At 37.3% G+C, this 18,531-nt stretch overlaps 2 protein-coding genes across 2 annotated transcripts; both read left to right on the top strand.

Annotated features, from left to right (window-relative positions):
* Positions 1–18: 18 nt before the first annotated feature.
* On the top strand, positions 19–10,145 carry LOC114727687 (uncharacterized). Its single transcript, XM_028914384.1, has 21 exons — positions 19–1,123; positions 1,973–2,088; positions 2,250–2,458; positions 2,631–2,750; positions 3,528–3,656; positions 3,747–3,872; positions 4,273–4,328; positions 4,405–4,504; positions 4,624–4,741; positions 4,845–5,054; positions 5,167–5,497; positions 6,344–6,437; positions 6,939–7,047; positions 7,253–7,527; positions 7,650–7,777; positions 7,897–8,320; positions 8,419–8,696; positions 8,773–8,953; positions 9,042–9,284; positions 9,387–9,472; positions 9,604–10,145. The coding sequence occupies exons 1-21, from the start codon at positions 294–296 to the stop codon at positions 9,749–9,751; spliced, it is 4,311 nt and encodes a 1,436-aa protein (XP_028770217.1). The 5' UTR covers positions 19–293; the 3' UTR covers positions 9,752–10,145.
* A 718-nt stretch (positions 10,146–10,863) lies between these two features.
* Positions 10,864–18,194, top strand: LOC114727658 (TMV resistance protein N-like). Its single transcript, XM_028914348.1, has 12 exons — positions 10,864–10,944; positions 11,394–11,895; positions 12,070–13,174; positions 14,451–14,726; positions 14,829–15,632; positions 15,732–16,236; positions 16,871–17,168; positions 17,258–17,425; positions 17,521–17,625; positions 17,704–17,761; positions 17,859–17,954; positions 18,096–18,194. The coding sequence occupies exons 2-12, from the start codon at positions 11,408–11,410 to the stop codon at positions 18,192–18,194; spliced, it is 4,002 nt and encodes a 1,333-aa protein (XP_028770181.1). The 5' UTR covers positions 10,864–10,944; positions 11,394–11,407.
* Positions 18,195–18,531: the final 337 nt, after the last annotated feature.

Raw genomic sequence — 18,531 nt, 5'->3', positions numbered from 1 at the left:
CTTCTTCGTCATCGCATTATTTTTTCCCCTCTCCCGCTTCGCTTGACGCCATATGTACTTTCCCAAAGCTTCTCTTCTGCCTTAAGTTTTCTCGGCTCTCTATTTTTTTCGCCTAATTCCAAAATCCAAGCTTCTCTGTATCCACTCTAGCGTAATTAATGGCACCAACAAAACCGTCGTTTTCCTTTCCGGTTTCAATTCTGACATAAATTCTACTACAGTTCATACTTTAATTTATTCTGATTTACACAGCCACCGTCCCATCTTCCTTCTGATGAGTTTGATCCTTTTGAATGGCTCGCGCCCTTTATTGTTTGGGTTCGTTCCTTTTAATTTTGTTCTCAGTTTTCATAGCATACTGTGGGTTCACTGCTGCTTCCGGCGATGGTACCTTCTCCATTATCGGTTCGGATTTTGACTCCTTGTACAGCGATTATACTCCCCCGTCGCCTCCTCCACCTCCGCCGCTGCCTGACCTTCCGTCTCTTTCTTGCGAAGAGGATCTTAAGGGAACTGGTTCTCTGGATACTTCCTGCCAGCTTAATTCCAGTTTGATTTTCGATAGGGATATCTATATTGAAGGAAAGGGAAGTTTACATATACTTTCTAATGTAAGTTTGAGTTGCCCAGTATTAGGTTGCTTAGTATTGATCAACATTAGCAGGGAATTCAGTTTACACAGTGGTTCGTTGATTATTGCGGGGACGGTTTTAGTGGAGTCTCAGAACGCTAGCTTGCTTGGTGGGTCGGTAATAAATGTGACCGGGTTGGCAGGTAAACCGCCGGCACAAACGAGTGGGACGCCGTCGGGAACTCAAGGTGCGGGTGGAGGGCATGGGGGGAGGGGTGCTACTTGTGTCACGGACAATACCAAACTTCCTGGCGATGTTTGGGGAGGAGATGCTTACTCCTGGTCTTCGCTGGATAAGCCGTGGAGTTACGGAAGTAAGGGTGGGACCACAAGCAAAGAAGTGAAATATGGAGGTGAAGGAGGGGGGAGAATTAAGTTTGTAATCAGGGATTCCATAGAAGTCTCGGGGGACCTTTTGGCTGATGGAGGTGATGGGGGGATGAAGGGTGGAGGAGGTTCCGGTGGCAGCATATTTATCAGGGCTCATAGAATGTAATTTCATCGTCCTTATTGCTTAAATGGTGCATTTGCATATTCACTTATGATCATTTGTAGATGATTCTCAGATTTTGTAGTGCGGTGTGGGAAGAGAAAAATGCTTAGCATCTTTTAGTTTAGAATACAATACAACTGTAATTGGCAGTTTAGGATGAACTCATGGCTTTAGTCAAGGTTTTTGGCTCTGGATGTTATATCCTTCGTCATGGGCTACATATAGAGAAAACTTGCAGTGACTATATATTTTGCCATTGGCAACCACTTGTCTGTACGTAGCATTGTGATCTTCTGACTGTCACTTGCTTTTGCTATAAAGCGTATAAATAAGACTGTCAGCTTCCCCTCCCCCTCCCCCCTCCCCAAAAAAAAAAAATCTGGGTGCATTTGCATATCGTAAGCTCTCTAGATGGATGGTAAGGAGAATATAATTACGAAGCAAGATTTCCTACGAGTTTGTTTGGGCTGATAAAAGAAATGAGGGAATTTAATTTAGATGCACAAAACTTTGTGCCTTCAATATTTTGGGAGGAAAAAATTAGGCAAATCGAAGAAAAGATTTAATGCAAAGGAAAAATTGTTAGGATATGTTTATTGCAGAGGTCGTTTTATGCTGGTCAGCTATTCTATTGTTGGCTCTGTTGCTGATTATTTCACCCTTCACCTGGCCCTTGAAGGGTTAGGTGGTTTTGTCGTAACCTGAAAGTCACCAAGGTCAAAGCTCTTCTGTGGCATTTTGTTACCCTTTTTGTGAGCCATTATTATTCACTTGTACCCTAGATAATTTTGTGCTGCTTTGTCCTAATGTAAGAGTTTGCAATTAATCATCTCCTCTGTGAAGTTCAGGACTGGAACTGGCAGGATCAGTGCCACTGGAGGGAAGGGATTTGCTGGGGGTGGAGGTGGAAGAGTTTCAGTCAAAGTTTTCAGTAGACATGATGATACAATATTCTTAGTGCATGGTGCGATACAGCTTTTTCCCCCCGGGGAAATGTTTTTTCTCGTTATACCTCTCTATTGTTCTCTATGTTTTAATGGATGTCTGTCTAAGCTCAGGGGACAAATTATTTATGGTAAGAATAATGTGCATTGATGATAAAGAAGTCTGCTCTATGCTTCTCAGGAGGAATGAGCTTTGGATGTTCTAGCAACGCTGGTGCTGCAGGGACATATTATGATGCTGTTCCTCGGAGTCTTTATATATGCAACCATAACTTAACTACACAGACTGACACACTTCTGCTGGAATTTCCTAAGTTGCCTCTTTGGACAAATGTTTATGTCCAGAATCAGGCCAAGGCATTGTTTCCTCTATATTGGAGCCGAGTTCAGGTGATTGAAGCATTGAGTCTATCGCTCCTCTTCAAATGTTTTGATTTTGATAGAAATGAGGTTTCAGAAAAGAGAAGAAAAAGGAGATACAAAAGTATGAAGCATGACAGTAGTACAAATATTAAGGCCCTTCAGTCTCCTAGTTTTCTTATACTTTCTTTCTAATCTGCAGGTTGGTGGACTCATACGTATGACCAATGGTGCTGTCCTGAGCTTTGGGCTTGCTCATATCGGTTCATCAGAGTTTGAGCTAATGGCAGAAGAGCTTCTAATGAGCGACTCTGTGATCAAGGCAAGCGTAACATACTTTCCTCTCGTTGGAAAAACACACGCATACAAACACACTTGCCTTTTCCTCTCCTATGATAATATATTCACGTTTGAACTGTGCTGCACTCATATGTTCATTCTTTATTTGAGAAGCGGCTAAGAATCGTCAGTTCTAAGTTCCTTTTTTTTTTTTTTGGGCTTCTTAACTTCCTCTCTCTTTTTCCCCCCCCCCCTCTGTTTGGGGGGGGGGGTGGGTAAGAGTCGTTGGACATATTTTTTTTACATTTGAAATAGATTTTCTAAATATGACATCTACTCAGAAGCCTTTTCTACTCTCTTTCAATCCAGCATACTCACCAGAAAGGGTTCAAAATGTTTACATGTCTTATGCTCTTTATCATCTATTCCTAAGTGAGCTGCATGCCTTTTTGTCAGGGACCCAAGCTCTTTGCCGAATTATTTATTGTGCCATTATTAAAGCTTTTTATGATCGCCCAAACTAATTTTATCTCAAAATATTACTATAGCCTACTAGAGAGAGTTGAATGGGAAGTCTCCATGTAAATTATATGATTACAAGTATTGTTTTAAATAGCATATTTTGTCTTTGATATTTGATATATATTTCAGTTTTCTTCCGGTTCTTTTCGCATCTGTTTTGCATTAACATAGAACTAGGAATGATGTTGATGTGACGAAATCACAATGCTTCAGTATCCATATCAGATTAGCGTTTTAAAACATTGACAATGACAATGCCTTCTCTTTCATTTTCTTCTGTCATCTCTCTTCCAATTAGATTTATGGTGCTCTGCGCATGACTGTCAAGATTCACTTGATGTTGAATTCCAAGATTCTCATAGATGGTAATGGTGATTCTATTGTTGCAACGTCCTTGCTTGAAGCCAGCAATTTAGCAGTTCTCAAGGTAATTATCATGTGCATTTGTCCCTTTTGCAGAATTATAATCCATATTTGTTATTGTCTGACAAGCTGCCCCATTTTGTTGTGTGATCAGGAATCATCTATTATTCATTCTAATGCAAATTTAGGTGTCCATGGACAAGGATTTTTAAACTTGACTGGACCCGGAAATCTTATTGAAGCACAACATCTGATATTGTCATTGTTTTATGGTATCAATGTAAGTTTAAGGCTCATCAGGCAGCTCTTATTCTTGCTTTACTGTTTCTTAACATCCATTTAGACAACTGGGAAATAATTCTTCATCTTTCTCTTTGCTGTGTTAATGCTTAATAACACCACTCAGAAACTTTTCCTTTTTGACCGCCAAAAGAAAATAATAATTTAATAATTTCCTATGTCAAAAGCAAACGCTGAGTTTGATAACTATATGAACTAAATAACGCACATGCTGTTCATGTAATGGACTTAGCAAGATAACTGGTATTTTGTTCCCTCTGTTTGCTGGGTAGTTATGACTTGCAACATTTTATCTCTTAAATTGATATCTGAGCTTCAAACTCTCTTTTTGTGGTATTATTTGTGTACTGATACAATGAAACTCATTTTGAAATGTGAAGGTTGGGCCTGGATCTGTTCTAAGAGGTCCTTTAGAGGCTTCTGGTGATGATGATATGTAAGATTATGAGTTTATTTCATGCATAATACTTAAGCATAAACTATCTTTTAATATTTATTTTTGAAAATGCCAGGAGACCGCAACTGTACTGTGAACTTGAAAATTGTCCAGATGAATTGTTTCATCCCCCTGAGGACTGTAATGTTAACTCGACATTGGCCTTCACTCTTCAGGTTTTCATTAGCCTTAGCCGTTTTTGAGAATTAAATTTTTCCATTTATCTAGATCATTCATGTATCAAGGGTTTGGCCTTGTTATTCCTTACAATTTTTGGCCTTGATTACTGCCCCAGATCTGTCGGGTTGAGGAAGTCATTGTTAAAGGAACCATAACTGGCTCTGTTGTGCATCTTCATTGGGTTAGAAATGTAGATGTGCATCATTCTGGAGTTATCAGCGTATCTGGGCTTGGTAACATATTTGGTTTTAGAGGCTATGCCCCCTACAGAATTTCATAGATCACTTAATGCAGAGTTAAATCATTTTATAAAATCCTTATTTGGATTGTTTGCAGGTTGTACTGGTGGGCTGGGAAGAGGAAGGTGTTTTGAGAATGGTCTTGGTGGTGGAGGAGGACACGGGGGGAATGGTGGGGAGGGATACTATAATGGCAATTTCATTGAGGGTGGTACCACATATGGTGATGCGGATATGCCATGTCAACTTGGCAGTGGCAGTGGGAATAATAGTCTAGCTGGTGCAACTGCAGGTGGTGGCATTATTGGTAAGTTATGAATTAAAAGTTGGTCATATTTGAACTCAGGCTTGGTAATTTTATTTAATTTTCTTTTAGGTTTGAGCTGCTTGCTTACAGGTGTATTCCTGACTTCTGACAGTGATGGGTTCTTTGGAGCACTCATTGTCTAGCTTGACTTTGAACGGTACACTGAGGGCTGATGGAGAAAGCTTTGGAAAAGATATCAGAGAGCAGGAAGGTAGGCTCGTTTTGGGCATTGGTCCTGGTGGTGGATCTGGTGGAACCATTCTTTTGTTTGTTCAGATGCTAGTGCTTGGTCAGTTTTCTATGATATCAACCAATGGAGGGCACGGTAGTCCTGGTGGTGGTGGAGGTGGTGGAGGTGGAAGGATTCACTTTCATTGGCCTGATTTGCCTGTTGGAGATGAATATATTCCTTTAGCAAATGTTAAAGGAAGTATTATTACCAGGTTTATATATAGCAAAATATGTTTCTTATCAATATCTGCTGCGTGTTTTGTGCATCATGCGTCTGATGAGTTATGAGGTTACCATATCGTTGCTAGGAGTTCTGTATTGCCCATCCATGTAAAACGCGCATAGCATGAAATTATATTCTCAAGGTGGATGATTTTAATCTGTTTCTTTTCATTGATATGCTGTGGCAATTTTTATCGTTTGATCTGGAGGCAGTTTCATGATATTTATATGTTAATTTTCTAGCTATGTTTTTGACGATGTTATTTGGCCTATGGTCAATTAGATGGTTGGTGTTACACTTTTTCAGAAGATAATCTAACGGTTTTATTTCTCCTCTTTGTAGATTGAAAGGTATTTTAAAATGCAGTATGGTGCTCACGGGATGATGTCTTGATTATTTTTCCATCATTTTTGGAAATAACAGCTGTTTAATTGGTTTACTTATTTCTTTATTGTTTTCTTCGAGGGATTGCGGTTGGTTAGATCAGTATTGTCTGCACTTGTTACTTAAATATGATTTCAGGGTTGGATGTGCTTCCGCATCTCTATGTGACATCATGTCCATTATGGCTGTCCAGCCGATCTTCAAATATTTTTTCCTCTCTCATTCCATTTTTTCACTTCTTTTAATTTGCTGAATGACTCTTGATTGTTTAAATTTTGTTGCATCTTTTCGTACTTGCAATTGCTCCCTTGTAGCATATTACATTGCCTCCTTTTTCAAGATTTCCCCCTTTTTGGTTGTGGTTAACTGCTTTAAGCAGATATTTGCGCAAACTTATGAACTTTCTCCTACTGAGAGTGGTTTGGTTCTGAGTTCTTATTTCTGATTTCAGAGGAGGCTTCGGTGGGGGGAAGGGTCTTTCAGGTAAAAATGGAACTGTCAGCGGAAGGGCCTGTCCCAAAGGGCTATATGGTATCTTTTGTGAGGTGGGTTTGCTATTTATGATATTTCGTACTTAGAATATTTTGCATGAAGTAAAGAGATTTAGAAAATTAGAGTGGTTGTTATTGAGAACAAATGAATAATTATTCATTGGACCGTCACTATGGATTACATACCTAGAGGATATGGCAAAGTGGCTGATGCTCTGGCAAAGAGGAGCATTCAGAAAGAAGCCCGTTTTAGTTTTTGGATGTGGTCCCTGGTTATGTTAGGGTCCTAGTCATTAGATGCCAGCTCGGATATAATTCCCCTCACTGCATCGGTTAGTTTCTGCGTTTTATTCTCATCTGTACAGAGGGAAAAAACAAAGAAAAATAAGGTGGTTCAATGCCTTGAAATTTAGTTTGAAATGGTATGCTGCATTTTCGTATGTGTTGTTTAGCCACTTTAATCTGCAGTTCCTGTATATAGGTTGTTGAGAAGAGATATTAAGGGTCCATTCCATCTTTCAGTTGCTAGAGTCTTAACTATGCATATTATTGCAGGAATGCCCTGTTGGTACTTTCAAAAATGTCAGTGGATCTGATGAATCACTTTGTCGTGATTGCCCCCCTCATGAGCTTCCACATCGTGCCATATTTGTTCCTGTTCGAGGTATTAATTATTACTTTGCTTTCTCACTCCTGGAAAGAAAAAGAAAGGGTAAATTATTTATCAGAGTGGTTCTACATATCTGGAGTTGTTGTTCTGCCTTTGGTTAGTGGGGCTTGTGTGTATTACTTTTCCATTTTCTTGGATGATAAATGATTGCAGTCCCTGCACCACTTTTTGTTTGATTCTGTTGTTACTTTTTTGGAAGGTGGTGTGAGAGAGACTCCTTGCCCGTACAAGTGCACGTCTGACAGATATCACATGCCAAATTGTAACACAGCATTTGAAGAGTTGGTATACACTTTTGGTGGGCCTTGGGTTTTTAGTCTTCTTCTTGTAGGTCTCCTCATCCTGTTAGCTCTAGTTCTCAGTGTTGCGCGAATGAAATACATTGGTGGTGATGATATACCAGTCCATGCCCCTGCTCGAGATGAGACTCGAATAAACCACCATTCTTTCCCATTTCTGGAATCACTGAATGAGGTTTATTACCATCTTCCTTGTGAAATTCACAAATCTTACTGTTCTGATGGATGAGAAACCCATTTTGGAACTAGTGCAATGTTACGGTTCACTCTTACCATAATATTCCGTTTATCTTTCAGATCATTGAAACAAATAGAAGTGAGGAGTCTCAGAGTCACGTGCACAGGTTGTATTTCCAAGGCCCTAATACTTTTGGTGAACCATGGCATCTACCTCACTGTCCCCCGGAGCAAGTAAAAGATATTGTGTATGTAACTTTCATGTGAAAAATTCTAATTTCTTGGCAGTGCCGGATGTTTCTAGTTTACATTATGCATTTAATTTAAATTGGTTCTATAATTTATTATTATGTCGCTCATCATGCAGATTTGAAGATGCCTTCAATAGATTTGTGGATGAGATTAATAGTTTAGCTACTTATGACTGGTGGGAAGGGTCTATTTACAGCATCCTTTGCATCCTTGCATATCCTCTTGCGTGGTCTTGGCTTCAAAGACGTCGTAGAAAGAAACTACAACAACTTCGAGAATTTGTTCGGTCAGAGTATGATCATGCTTGTTTGCGTTCTTGCCGCTCCAGAGCACTTTATGAAGGGCTCAAGGTAGCTGCAACCCCTGATCTGCTGCTGGCTTATTTGGACTTCTTCCTTGGCGGGGATGAGAAAAGATCTGTTCTCCCTCCCCGTCTTCATCAAAGGTTTCCTATGTCTATAATTTTTGGGGGTGATGGAAGTTACATGGCACCTTTCTCTCTCAATAGCGATAATATTCTTACTAGCATCATGAGTCAGGTTTGCTCACTCAAAATTTAGCTTTTATCTGACTTGTTGATATTTGATTTTTTGTGTTTGATTTATTGGCTAATTTTTATATTTTTGCCTACCCTTAGTCTGTTCCGCCAACTATATGGTACCGCCTAGTGGCTGGTCTTAATGCTCAATTGCGCATTGTTTGCCGTGGACATCTAAAAGTAACTTTCAGGCATGTTATTAGCTGGCTAGATCTCTATGCTAATCCTACTTTGAGAACATATGGTGTGCGTGTTGATCTTGCATGGTTCCAGCCAACGGCTTCTGGATATTGCCAGTTTGGACTTGTGGCATATGCCACTGAGAATGAAAGCACATTATTGCATAATCATGATGATTCAACTGACAATCAGTCAAGGTAATCATAATTCCTATGTTTCTTCTTGATGGCAGATTTACAGTAATATTGACTTATTTTGCTTTGTTATGTGCAGTTTCCTTAGAGTTCGCCGAAACCCAGTGCATAACTTGACCAGTAACGACCAGCTGATAGTACCTAGAAGGAGTCTTGGTGGTATTCTAAATACCAAGAGCTTGAAGGCGCTCAAAGAGAAAATAACTATATATTATCCGTTCAGTTTTATATTCTATAATACAAAGCCTATTGGCCATCAGGTAGTAAATGCTTTCTACCATCCACTTTATTTTCTGTATCTCCGAAATTCATGTTGATGGCACTTACCTGATTCTCTCCTCCTTTCAGGATCTAGTTGGTCTGGTTATCTCTATACTGCTACTCGGAGATTTTATATTAGTATTGCTCACTTTGCTTCAGATGTACTCTCTATCCCTGATGAACTTCCTCTTAGTTTTGTTTGTCCTTCCGCTTGGCGTGCTATTTCCATTTCCATCTGGAATCAATGCTTTGTTTAGTCAAGGACCTAGAAGATCTGCAGGTCTTGCTCGTCTTTATGCCCTGTGGAATCTGACATCCTTAGTCAATGTTGTGAGTTTTCCTCAACCTCTTATCTTTCATCCTTCTGTTTGGGAAAGCAGTGGTTACTACCCATCTCCAGATATTTGTTTTAACCTTTACTTCTAATTGCAGGTAGTTGCCTTCTTTTGTGGATTGATTCATTATACAGCAAACTCAAATAAAATGCATTCCAACTTTAAATCTTGGAGTTTTAGCATGTAAGTGTCTTTCAACATCTGATATGGCATGTTACCGGTAAAATTGAATTGACATGAGGTTGAATATTTTCTGAAGTTGCTAATATTTGGCAAATATCTAAATGCACTTGCCCTTTACTGGGGAAATGCAGGGATGAAAGTGAATGGTGGATTCTTCCTTCTAGTCTTGCCCTGTGCAAAATCATCCAGTCCCGTCTTGTCAATCGCCATGTTGCTAACCAGGAAATTCAAGATTTGTCTTTGTACAGCGATGATCCTAATGTCTTCTGGCAGTCATAAATGTAATTTTTTTTCGTTCTTTAGTTCAATTTTTCCCTCTTCTTTTGCTCATTGAAAGAGTAGCAAGGAAATGAGAGGAGCCAGATGGTGTGCTGTGAGTATTTATTTATTTGTACATGTGTGATGAGGGCTTGTTGTATGAGCTAGTATTGTGATATCAAGTATAGTGTACAGGTTAGAGAGGGGTGAAATTAATGAGTTTAGTGTGTTAGGTCATAACCAAGTGAAGCATTCAGTTGAGATGTTTACAGGTTGGGCTATACAGGAGCGGAATTCTTTTTTTGGAGTTGTGGAGAGGTGTATCATATTTTTTTCTTCTGATTTATAATTATAGTTTTTTAATAGGCAAACAGTTGATTAAATGGGAAACGCGGGTTGGGTTTTGCAGCTTTTATCTCCTCGTTTTGCCCATAATATGAATCGGTGCCAGAATATTTGATCCGCTTGTCTCTTCAACGCAGCCATTCGTGATAACTAGCGCCCACTGCAAGTTTAGATTTTAATAGATGATAAAAAGTTAAACAACCATAGTAGCAACTTCATTCTGCAATACGGCAAAGCAAGCTTTCAAGTTACAAATGGACAGTTTAAATATTAATCGTTTACGTGTTATTGTTTAGCTTTTCCATTATTGTTTGTCAAGAAGTGATTTCCTTTATGTTATAACCAAGCTGGCTGGGCTCATGAACAAAAACGCAATGTCTTGATTTTCCTATTTCCTCGTTACTGTATTTTGAATTTTTTTTTGGCTGCATTTCAAATGCTTCAGCTTTGTAAGTACACAAATTTTCCCGCCATCGTGCTCTATTGTTGTTCCTGGGAATGTTATTTTGCAAGACATATTTTCCTGTGGCTCCACTTGTCGAGGTTTACTTCTGAAATTGTTCGGCCTTTTTAACTTTCGTCTTCTCTTTGTCTTTTTGTTAGACAGACTTTTCTCTAGTCAAATGCTACTACCTTATAATATTCTAAGAGCGAATAAAATAAATTTAAAATGCACAAGTTGGTGGACGTCATTACAACTTGCATAGAATACGTTTAATCGTTTCCCTCTAGGTGTACGAAATGAAGCGGAAGAAGTTTCGGGGATGTCGTGAGGTTTGGGAATTGCAGCTGAACACTTGACATATAGGGGAGGAAACTTGGTGGCTCTACTCGCCCAACTGATCAAAGTAGGAAGATTATCTGAACAGGTAATTTTGTTTTACTTTGTCGAATGTTATCAGAGGAATAATACGATGTTGATTTCCTTTGGTTTAGATTGATTAACCCCCGATAAATAACTTAGGAAGCTTCGTAAATATATCAACGTTCGAAAATTGATGGGCGGGAGATTTGGATTGTAAGAAGCTAGTTTGATAAGATTGGTTGATCTTACACACAAAGTTGTCTTCAATATCAAACGAAGCTAGTTAGGCGCATAAACAAAAAGTCACTTTCACCCAATTGCTGTGCTCGTCGTCGATCTTTTCGTTTCCTGATTGAGATGGAGAAAAGCAAGCAACTTTCACCTTTCTTCTTGCTAGTACCATTTGATTCAGGATACAATACAGCTGCTTGGTTATTGGCAACTTGTATTATCATCACACTTGATCACTTTTCATTCTAAATTTACTCTAACATGTTGATTTCTATTTTCCAGTGCAAGCAATAATTATGACACGCCGACCAAAAATATCTTCGATACACTATCAGTGGACTTATGATGTCTTCCTCAACTTTAGAGGTGAAAATACTCGTCATGGTTTTATAGGAACTTTGAATAAAGAGCTCAATCAAAAGGGAGTTCGCACCTTCTTTGATGATCAGGAAATAGGAATAGGGGAAGAAATTACACCGACGCTTCTCAGAGCAATCCAAGAATCTAGGATGGCTATTACTGTTTTTTCTGAGGAGTATGCTTCCTCAACATTTTGTCTAAAGGAATTAGTCCAAATCCATCAATGTATTAAGGAAAATGGTCGACTAGTTTGGCCAGTTTTTTATGATGTGGAGCCTTCTGTAGTAAGACATCAAAGAGGAAAATATGGAGAAGCACTAGTTACACATCAACAAAACTCAAAGGCTGATGAAGAAGAGGTTGAAAGTTGGAAGCGTGCACTACGTGAAGTAGCTAATCTTAAAGGCTCATCATATGATCCAAGGTGATTCACATTTCAAAACTTTTATTTTTCCCCCCCTCTGATTAAATGTTTTACCTAGCTAGTTTCTAAGGTTAGAATAGAAGAAAATTATTATAGTTATTACGCATGCATATGAAAAATGAATCGGATGGATTTAATCAGAATTAAGTGAAATTTATCTGTTTGCTTTTTCAGGAAAGATTATGAGCATAAACTCATTGAAGAGATTGTGAACCACATCTTTGAGATAATCAGAAGGGACCCTCTTGATGTTGCCGAATATCTAGTTGGTTTAAATTCTCGTATGCAAAAAATAAATGATCTACTGCAAATTGGGTTAAATGATGAGGTCATCATGATAGGAGTTTATGGAAATGGGGGAACGGGTAAAACAACAATCACACGTGCTGTGTATAATGCAATTGCTGATAATTTTGATCACTTGTGCTTTCTTGGAGATATCAAAGGGGGATCTGGAAAACATGGCCTAGAACAACAGCAAGCCAGAATGCTTTCAAAAATTTTAGGGCGGAAGATAGAAATTGAAGACATTGATGAAGGAGTTGAACTCATAAAACGAGCACTCAGAGATAAGAAAATTCTGTTGATTCTTGATAATGTAGATGAACGAATACAGTTACGAAAGTTAGCTGGGGCATGTGAATGGTTTGGTCGGGGGAGCAGGATCATTATAACAACAAGAGATTTACATTTACTTAAGAGTCATGGGATTGAAAGAAGATATGAAATGGAGGGATTAAATCATGAAGAGTCTCTTGAATTGTTAAGTTGGAATGCCTTTGGGAAGATGCAAGTTGATGATCCAAGGTACACAGAAGTTGTGAATGAGGTGATAAGTTATGCCAGTGGTCTTCCCTTGGCCCTTGAAATATTGGGCTCTGATTTGTATGGTAAGAATGTAAGTGAGTGGAAATCTATGTTGGATGGATGTAAAAGCATCCCTCATGGTAAGATTCAACAAATATTAGAAGTAAGCTATAAAAGCTTACAACAACTTGAAAAAGAAGCTTTTCTTGATATTGCTTGCTTCTACAAAGGTCGTGAATTGGAATATGTCAAAAAGATGGTGGCAATTGCTCATGATTTTGACCCAGATTATCATATTGGAGTGTTGGAAGACAAATGCCTTATAAAGATTTATGGGGCCTGTATTGGAATGCACGATCTAGTACAAGATATGGGGAGAGACATCGTTCGTCTACAATCACCAAAAGATCCAGGAAAACGCAGTAGGCTATGGTCAAATAAAGATATCTTGCGTGTTTTGGAGAGAAATGAGGTAAGTCTGGCACTAATTGAAATTATCTACTTTTCTTATTACAATTAATGAGATTTATATTTATTTGTTTTTAATGTAGAAAGACAATACTTAGAATTCAAAACAAGACCAGGCCATATGCATGAAATTTTAATAAGATTAACCCAAAGCTTGACCTGATCAATTTCTAAAGTTATTTTGTTGTGCTTATTATGTCGTGGTTTTAATTTTGAATAAGGATTTATCGATGTTTATATGGTATTTAATATTCTCAATATTCGTGTTATAGGGATAAGAAATTATACGGATTTGTGTTATATATTTACATGCTATCAACTATGCGATGAAACCTAACCTTACTGAAATTACCATGAAAAATTATTCCAAAAATATTCTTTTAAAATATGACAATTGGTCTAAATAAGAGAAACCAGAAAAATAAATAAAAATTAAAATGACATGCAGCTAATAATTATGCATGAGTTTTTGTTATAGAATTCGTTTTCTGGTTCTGTAATATTGCATCATTTTTCATTATGACTACTTTTCTATGATGATAGAAAATTTTCGCTTTTATTTATAGCTTATAAGGGTGAAACTGAATCGAAGTGAGGATCATAATATAGGACAGTCTATTAGAATCTATAGAGTAAAAATTATATATTTATGATATTTTTGTCCAGTCAAATTGAAAACAATTATTTTATTAATTTTGTAATCCAAACTATCAACGCAATTAAAATTTTCAAAACTACTTGCCTTAATTTAATTGGATAAACTAAATAAGGTGAACTACCTAAGTTTTTTCCTAAAATAAATTGTGACAGAGAAGCTTAACTTTGGTAATTTAAATTTTTGAGAAAGCCCCCAAATATCTTTTAACAATTTTAAGGTGTGAAATGATTTGGATATCCTCTATCTTCTCGGTCTTAGCATTTGTTCATACCTGCTTGTTAGTGGCGCAATAGGGTGGTTGCCCCTTCCATCAATTTTAAAGTACTGCATGCATATAATTCATCTCAATGATTTTTATATATATATGCAAAAAGAATATTATTTTTTATATATAAAAAAGAATTCAGAATTATTGCATGGCTCAATCATCAATTTGCATTGTTTGCTATCTGGTTCGTCGTTTTGATTTTGATTTCGAATTTTTTTCCCCCCATCATGTAACTATAGCATGGAAACCCTTAACACTTCTGGAGCTTCGAATATTTAATTTTTTTTCTATGTACTATTATAGATATATGAACTGGTAATGTTTTGTTATTTTCATTTATTTTTGGTTTAAAAGGGCACAGATGAAGTTATTATCATAATTCAACTTGAAAGGTCCGAATGCATAGAAGTAAAATGGAATGGAAGAGCCTTCAAGAGTATGAACAATCTCAAAATTCTTATTCTTGACGATACAAAATTTTCACAAGGTCCCAAATATCTTCCCAATAGTTTAGCAGTATTGAGATGGCCAGGATACCCTTCATCAAGTTTGCCACGTGGTTTTCGTGCAAAGGATCTTGTTGAATTCAATGTGAGAGATAGTTGTTTCAATTCAACGGAAATCAGTAAGGCAAGTGAAGCACCCCTAATATTATGTGTATTTATTTGGTTGGCTAGCTTGTATTTCATCATTTGTTTAATTAGACTTTATATATGGTTTGGGTTATCGCAGATAACGCAGAATATGAAAATGAGTGTTTTGAACTTTGAAGGGTGCGAGTATATCATTCACATACCTGATTTATCAGGCCTCTCAAGTTTAAAGGAGTTACGGCTTCGTAATTGCAAAAATCTGATTGAAATTGATAATTCGGTTGGGCAATTAGCAAAACTTGGAACTTTGGATGTACGTAACTGTGCGCAGCTTACGACTTTTCCAAGTGCATTGAATACACCCTCTCTTTATTATCTGAATATGAAGATGTGCTCAAGTTTGAATTGCTTTCCAGAAATAGCAACTCGTGAAATGAAAATAGAAGTGTTGAATTTGGTTGGAACTGGTATAAATCAATTGCCTCCATCAGTTGAAAATCTTACTCAACTTGTAGAGATAACACATGTTAGAGATGACACTACGGGCAAGGGAATTAGGTCAATGAAGCTACCAAGTAGCACTTTTTTGTTGCCAGAACTTGAGAAGATAGATGTTGAAGGATGCGAAGAGTTGCTTATGGAAGTGGAGTCAATGATATGTCCAAACATAGGACATCTTGAACTACAAAGATGTAATATATCCAATGAGAGCCTTCAAATTTATCTTACTTCATTCCCCAATCTTTGGTTTTTGGACTTGAGCGGCAATGATTTCACAATTTTGCCCGCATGCATAGAACATTGTCAAAATTTGGGAATAATTAAGCTCCGTCAATGCAAGCATCTAATAGAAGTGGAAAAGGTTCCGCCTAGCATAACATATTTGATGGCAGAAGATTGTGTATCAATGAGTTCAGAGTCCAAAAAGTTATTATTGAGTAAGGTCAATTTCTGTCTCCACTTTTCTGATATTCACACCCAAAAAGTTCTACATATATATATTTATATATATTTATATGACTTCATTTCTTTTGACTTGCAGGAGTTACTTGCATCTGTAGTGCCCATCAACATTAAAGTTGAAGGTTTGTATGGCTACCCTTCTGCAGACTATTTTTGTGTGCCAGGGGGAAGCATCCCGGAATGGTTCGATCACTGTAACAAAGGACGGTCCATTTCTTTTTGGTTTCGTGACCACCAACTCCCATCTCTCTGTGTTTGTGCTATTGCTCAACAAATGGAGTATCATGAATCGATCCTAACAAAAGTGTTCATAAATGATGAAATGGCGTATGGATATCACCTGCCGCTACCGACTGCGGGATATGATGTGGATCATATAATTATGCATTATATATGGAATGTCGATGTGGATAAAGAAATTAAAGAAAATCAATGGAATCATGTAAAGATTTGTCCGCTTTCAGGGCTTGGAGATGCCGTAAAAGAGAGCGGAATTTATGTTCTTAGAGATGAATGGACCAATATGAAAAATGTTCGATTCTCCGATCCTTTCCAAAGTCTGGATTTTTCAAGGAGTGGCCGAGGTAAAGTGTGATCACCATTCTTTTTTCATTGATGCAATTTAATCAGATGGATGCAAATTCTGAAAATTTCAATAGAATCATTACGCACACATGTATGAATATATATGAATGAACGAATATTCTTTGTGCGCCTGTTAATTCCTTTAACATTTCTCTTTTTTAATAATAATAGTAACAGTAAATATCTTTTCTCTTTTCACTTGTAGATGACATAGCAAGTTCATGATTTTTGGATTTGTTTAACATCATCAAGCTAAGCCACATAGCATTTCACTTGTAGCTAGTGAACTATGTTTCAGTTTGTTACTACCGTGTTTTTATGTTCAGATTTCAATTGCGATTTAGATGCCAAAAAAAAAAAAGGCAAGGAAACTGTCTGATAAAGGAGCATGAAAACAATGTAAACTCAAACACATTCTCCCAATGCTAATCATCTTCATGACTGTATCATCCATGCATGCGTATATGTGTGAGTAGCATCAATAGTGTATAAGATTTTAGGGATTGTTATTATTATTATAACTTAGGCATGAGGGATATGAAATAAAATTAACAATATGATGCTTACAAAGTGCTCTACTACTTACTAAGGTACTTTGCATTAACTAATGGCTACTTTAATATTATACTGCAGGATGTGCTACAGAAGGTGACATTGCTGCAAATAACTCCTTCTTCCCTTCCCAAAGTGAGCAGCAACATACACACTCACATACTGTTAGGGACATTGACTCGTTAAGAATACTATCTGTACAGTGTAGGAGAATTATATTTCCCATCACAATTCATAAGTATAGTGGGATGATGGGTTCTCAATTAGGATATGATTTCTATATTACTAAGCAAGATTATTTATATATTACTGAGCAAGATGTCATGAAATTCCTAAGCATGCAAGAGCTGTCCATAACCATTATCCAACTCTTTGTGAGGTATGTAACTTTGTTCTCCTTTCTAGACCAAACGTACGTATGTATTTAGCTCTCTCAGACAACTCACATATTGGCATGCAAGTTGATAGGTTTTGCTGCGAACTTTGCTTCTTTAGAGGAATTGTGGATAGATTTGGATTTTTGTGTCCAAATGCTATTCAAGGTGTAGGGCATACACGAGAAGACAAGATATCTTACATAGGAAGTACTATCAAGGAAGGCAATAATCAATGTTGGCTTGCACCAATTCGTGAAGGGTAAGAAGTTTTCACCATTAATATGTAAATAATCGATTACAACAAACTTTCACGTAAACAATATGATATTCTAATCATTAACTAATATATTATAGGAACCATTGGACATTATGTGCTGTTTGCCCAGGCTCGAATATCATTCATTGGTTTGATTCACTCGGAGGCAAACAAAGCGATGATATTGAGAAAGTATTCACCGAGTAAGTATCTGTTTTTGTAAAACTTTGGTTTGCAACATTATAAATCAATGATCTAATTTATGTAATATTTAATAATAGAGCCCTTGTGACGTACCAAATCACTGGAGGAGAGAACATAAAATGGCTATACCCAAAGGTAAGTAGCTAGTTTGAACCTTAATGCAAGTAGTTTAAATGGTTATGTCATTCCCATGTTTTTTAAATTCCAGCTACTCTTATTTTTTGATTTGTAGTATCGTCGTCAACTTGAAGATAAAGAAGGTGGATATTACATCATGAGATATATGTATGACATCATCGATCTTAACGAAGTTGACTCATTAGACATGGTAATTATATATTCCCCAAAACCTAGTCCTCTTGTGGTAACTGTTTATGAGCCATTAATGTTATTATGTGTTTTCAAACTTGTAGCATTTCAATAATCCACAATGTTACTCCCAAGAAGACATCAGCTTTATTCGTAACAGGTGGTCAGCCTATTTTTTGGCGTCTCCGTGGCCGCGGCGGTGGCCGCAGCGGTGGCGGTGGCCGTGGTGGCAGTAGTGGCGGTGACAGATGTTAAATAAGACGGGAGTTTTGAAGAGGCTATTACTTCGACATACTTGATTAGAAGACATTAATTAGTAAATAATGCATACTAGAGTGAGTGACATTTGCATTTTAAAACATGACCATGTGTGAGAGTTGGTTTTAAATGATAGTTTGTGCTACCTCTGGTCCTAATTATAAGGTTTTATTTGTGGACTATAAACAAAGTTTTGTAATTAGAATCAGAGGTAGTATATCTCTGGCCAAAATAAATAAATAAATAAATGATAGTTTATATATCATTGATGTTGTAATAGTGTGAGATATGGCTTGAGCTCAAATGCATTTCATATGGAGAAAAAATTTTCCGTGGAA

The sequence above is a fragment of the Neltuma alba genome, unplaced genomic scaffold (genome assembly GCF_004799145.2).
Source record: "Neltuma alba isolate B1F8T4 unplaced genomic scaffold, ASM479914v2 tig00012505_pilon, whole genome shotgun sequence".
NCBI lineage: Eukaryota > Viridiplantae > Streptophyta > Magnoliopsida > Fabales > Fabaceae > Neltuma > Neltuma alba.
This window is presented reverse-complemented; position numbering and strand designations above follow the sequence as displayed.

Coding starts and splice junctions, on each gene's coding strand:
- LOC114727687 (XM_028914384.1), top strand. CDS start 294: ATGGCTCGCGCCCTTTATTGTTTGGGTTCGTTCCTTTTAATTTTGTTC. Junction 6,438..6,938: donor TATATGGTATCTTTTGTGAG/GTGGGTTTGCTA, acceptor ATATTATTGCAG/GAATGCCCTGTTGGTACTTT. Junction 7,778..7,896: donor GAGCAAGTAAAAGATATTGT/GTATGTAACTTT, acceptor CTCATCATGCAG/ATTTGAAGATGCCTTCAATA.
- LOC114727658 (XM_028914348.1), top strand. CDS start 11,408: ATGACACGCCGACCAAAAATATCTTCGATACACTATCAGTGGACTTAT. Junction 14,727..14,828: donor ATTCAACGGAAATCAGTAAG/GCAAGTGAAGCA, acceptor GGGTTATCGCAG/ATAACGCAGAATATGAAAAT. Junction 17,426..17,520: donor CTTGCACCAATTCGTGAAGG/GTAAGAAGTTTT, acceptor AATATATTATAG/GAACCATTGGACATTATGTG.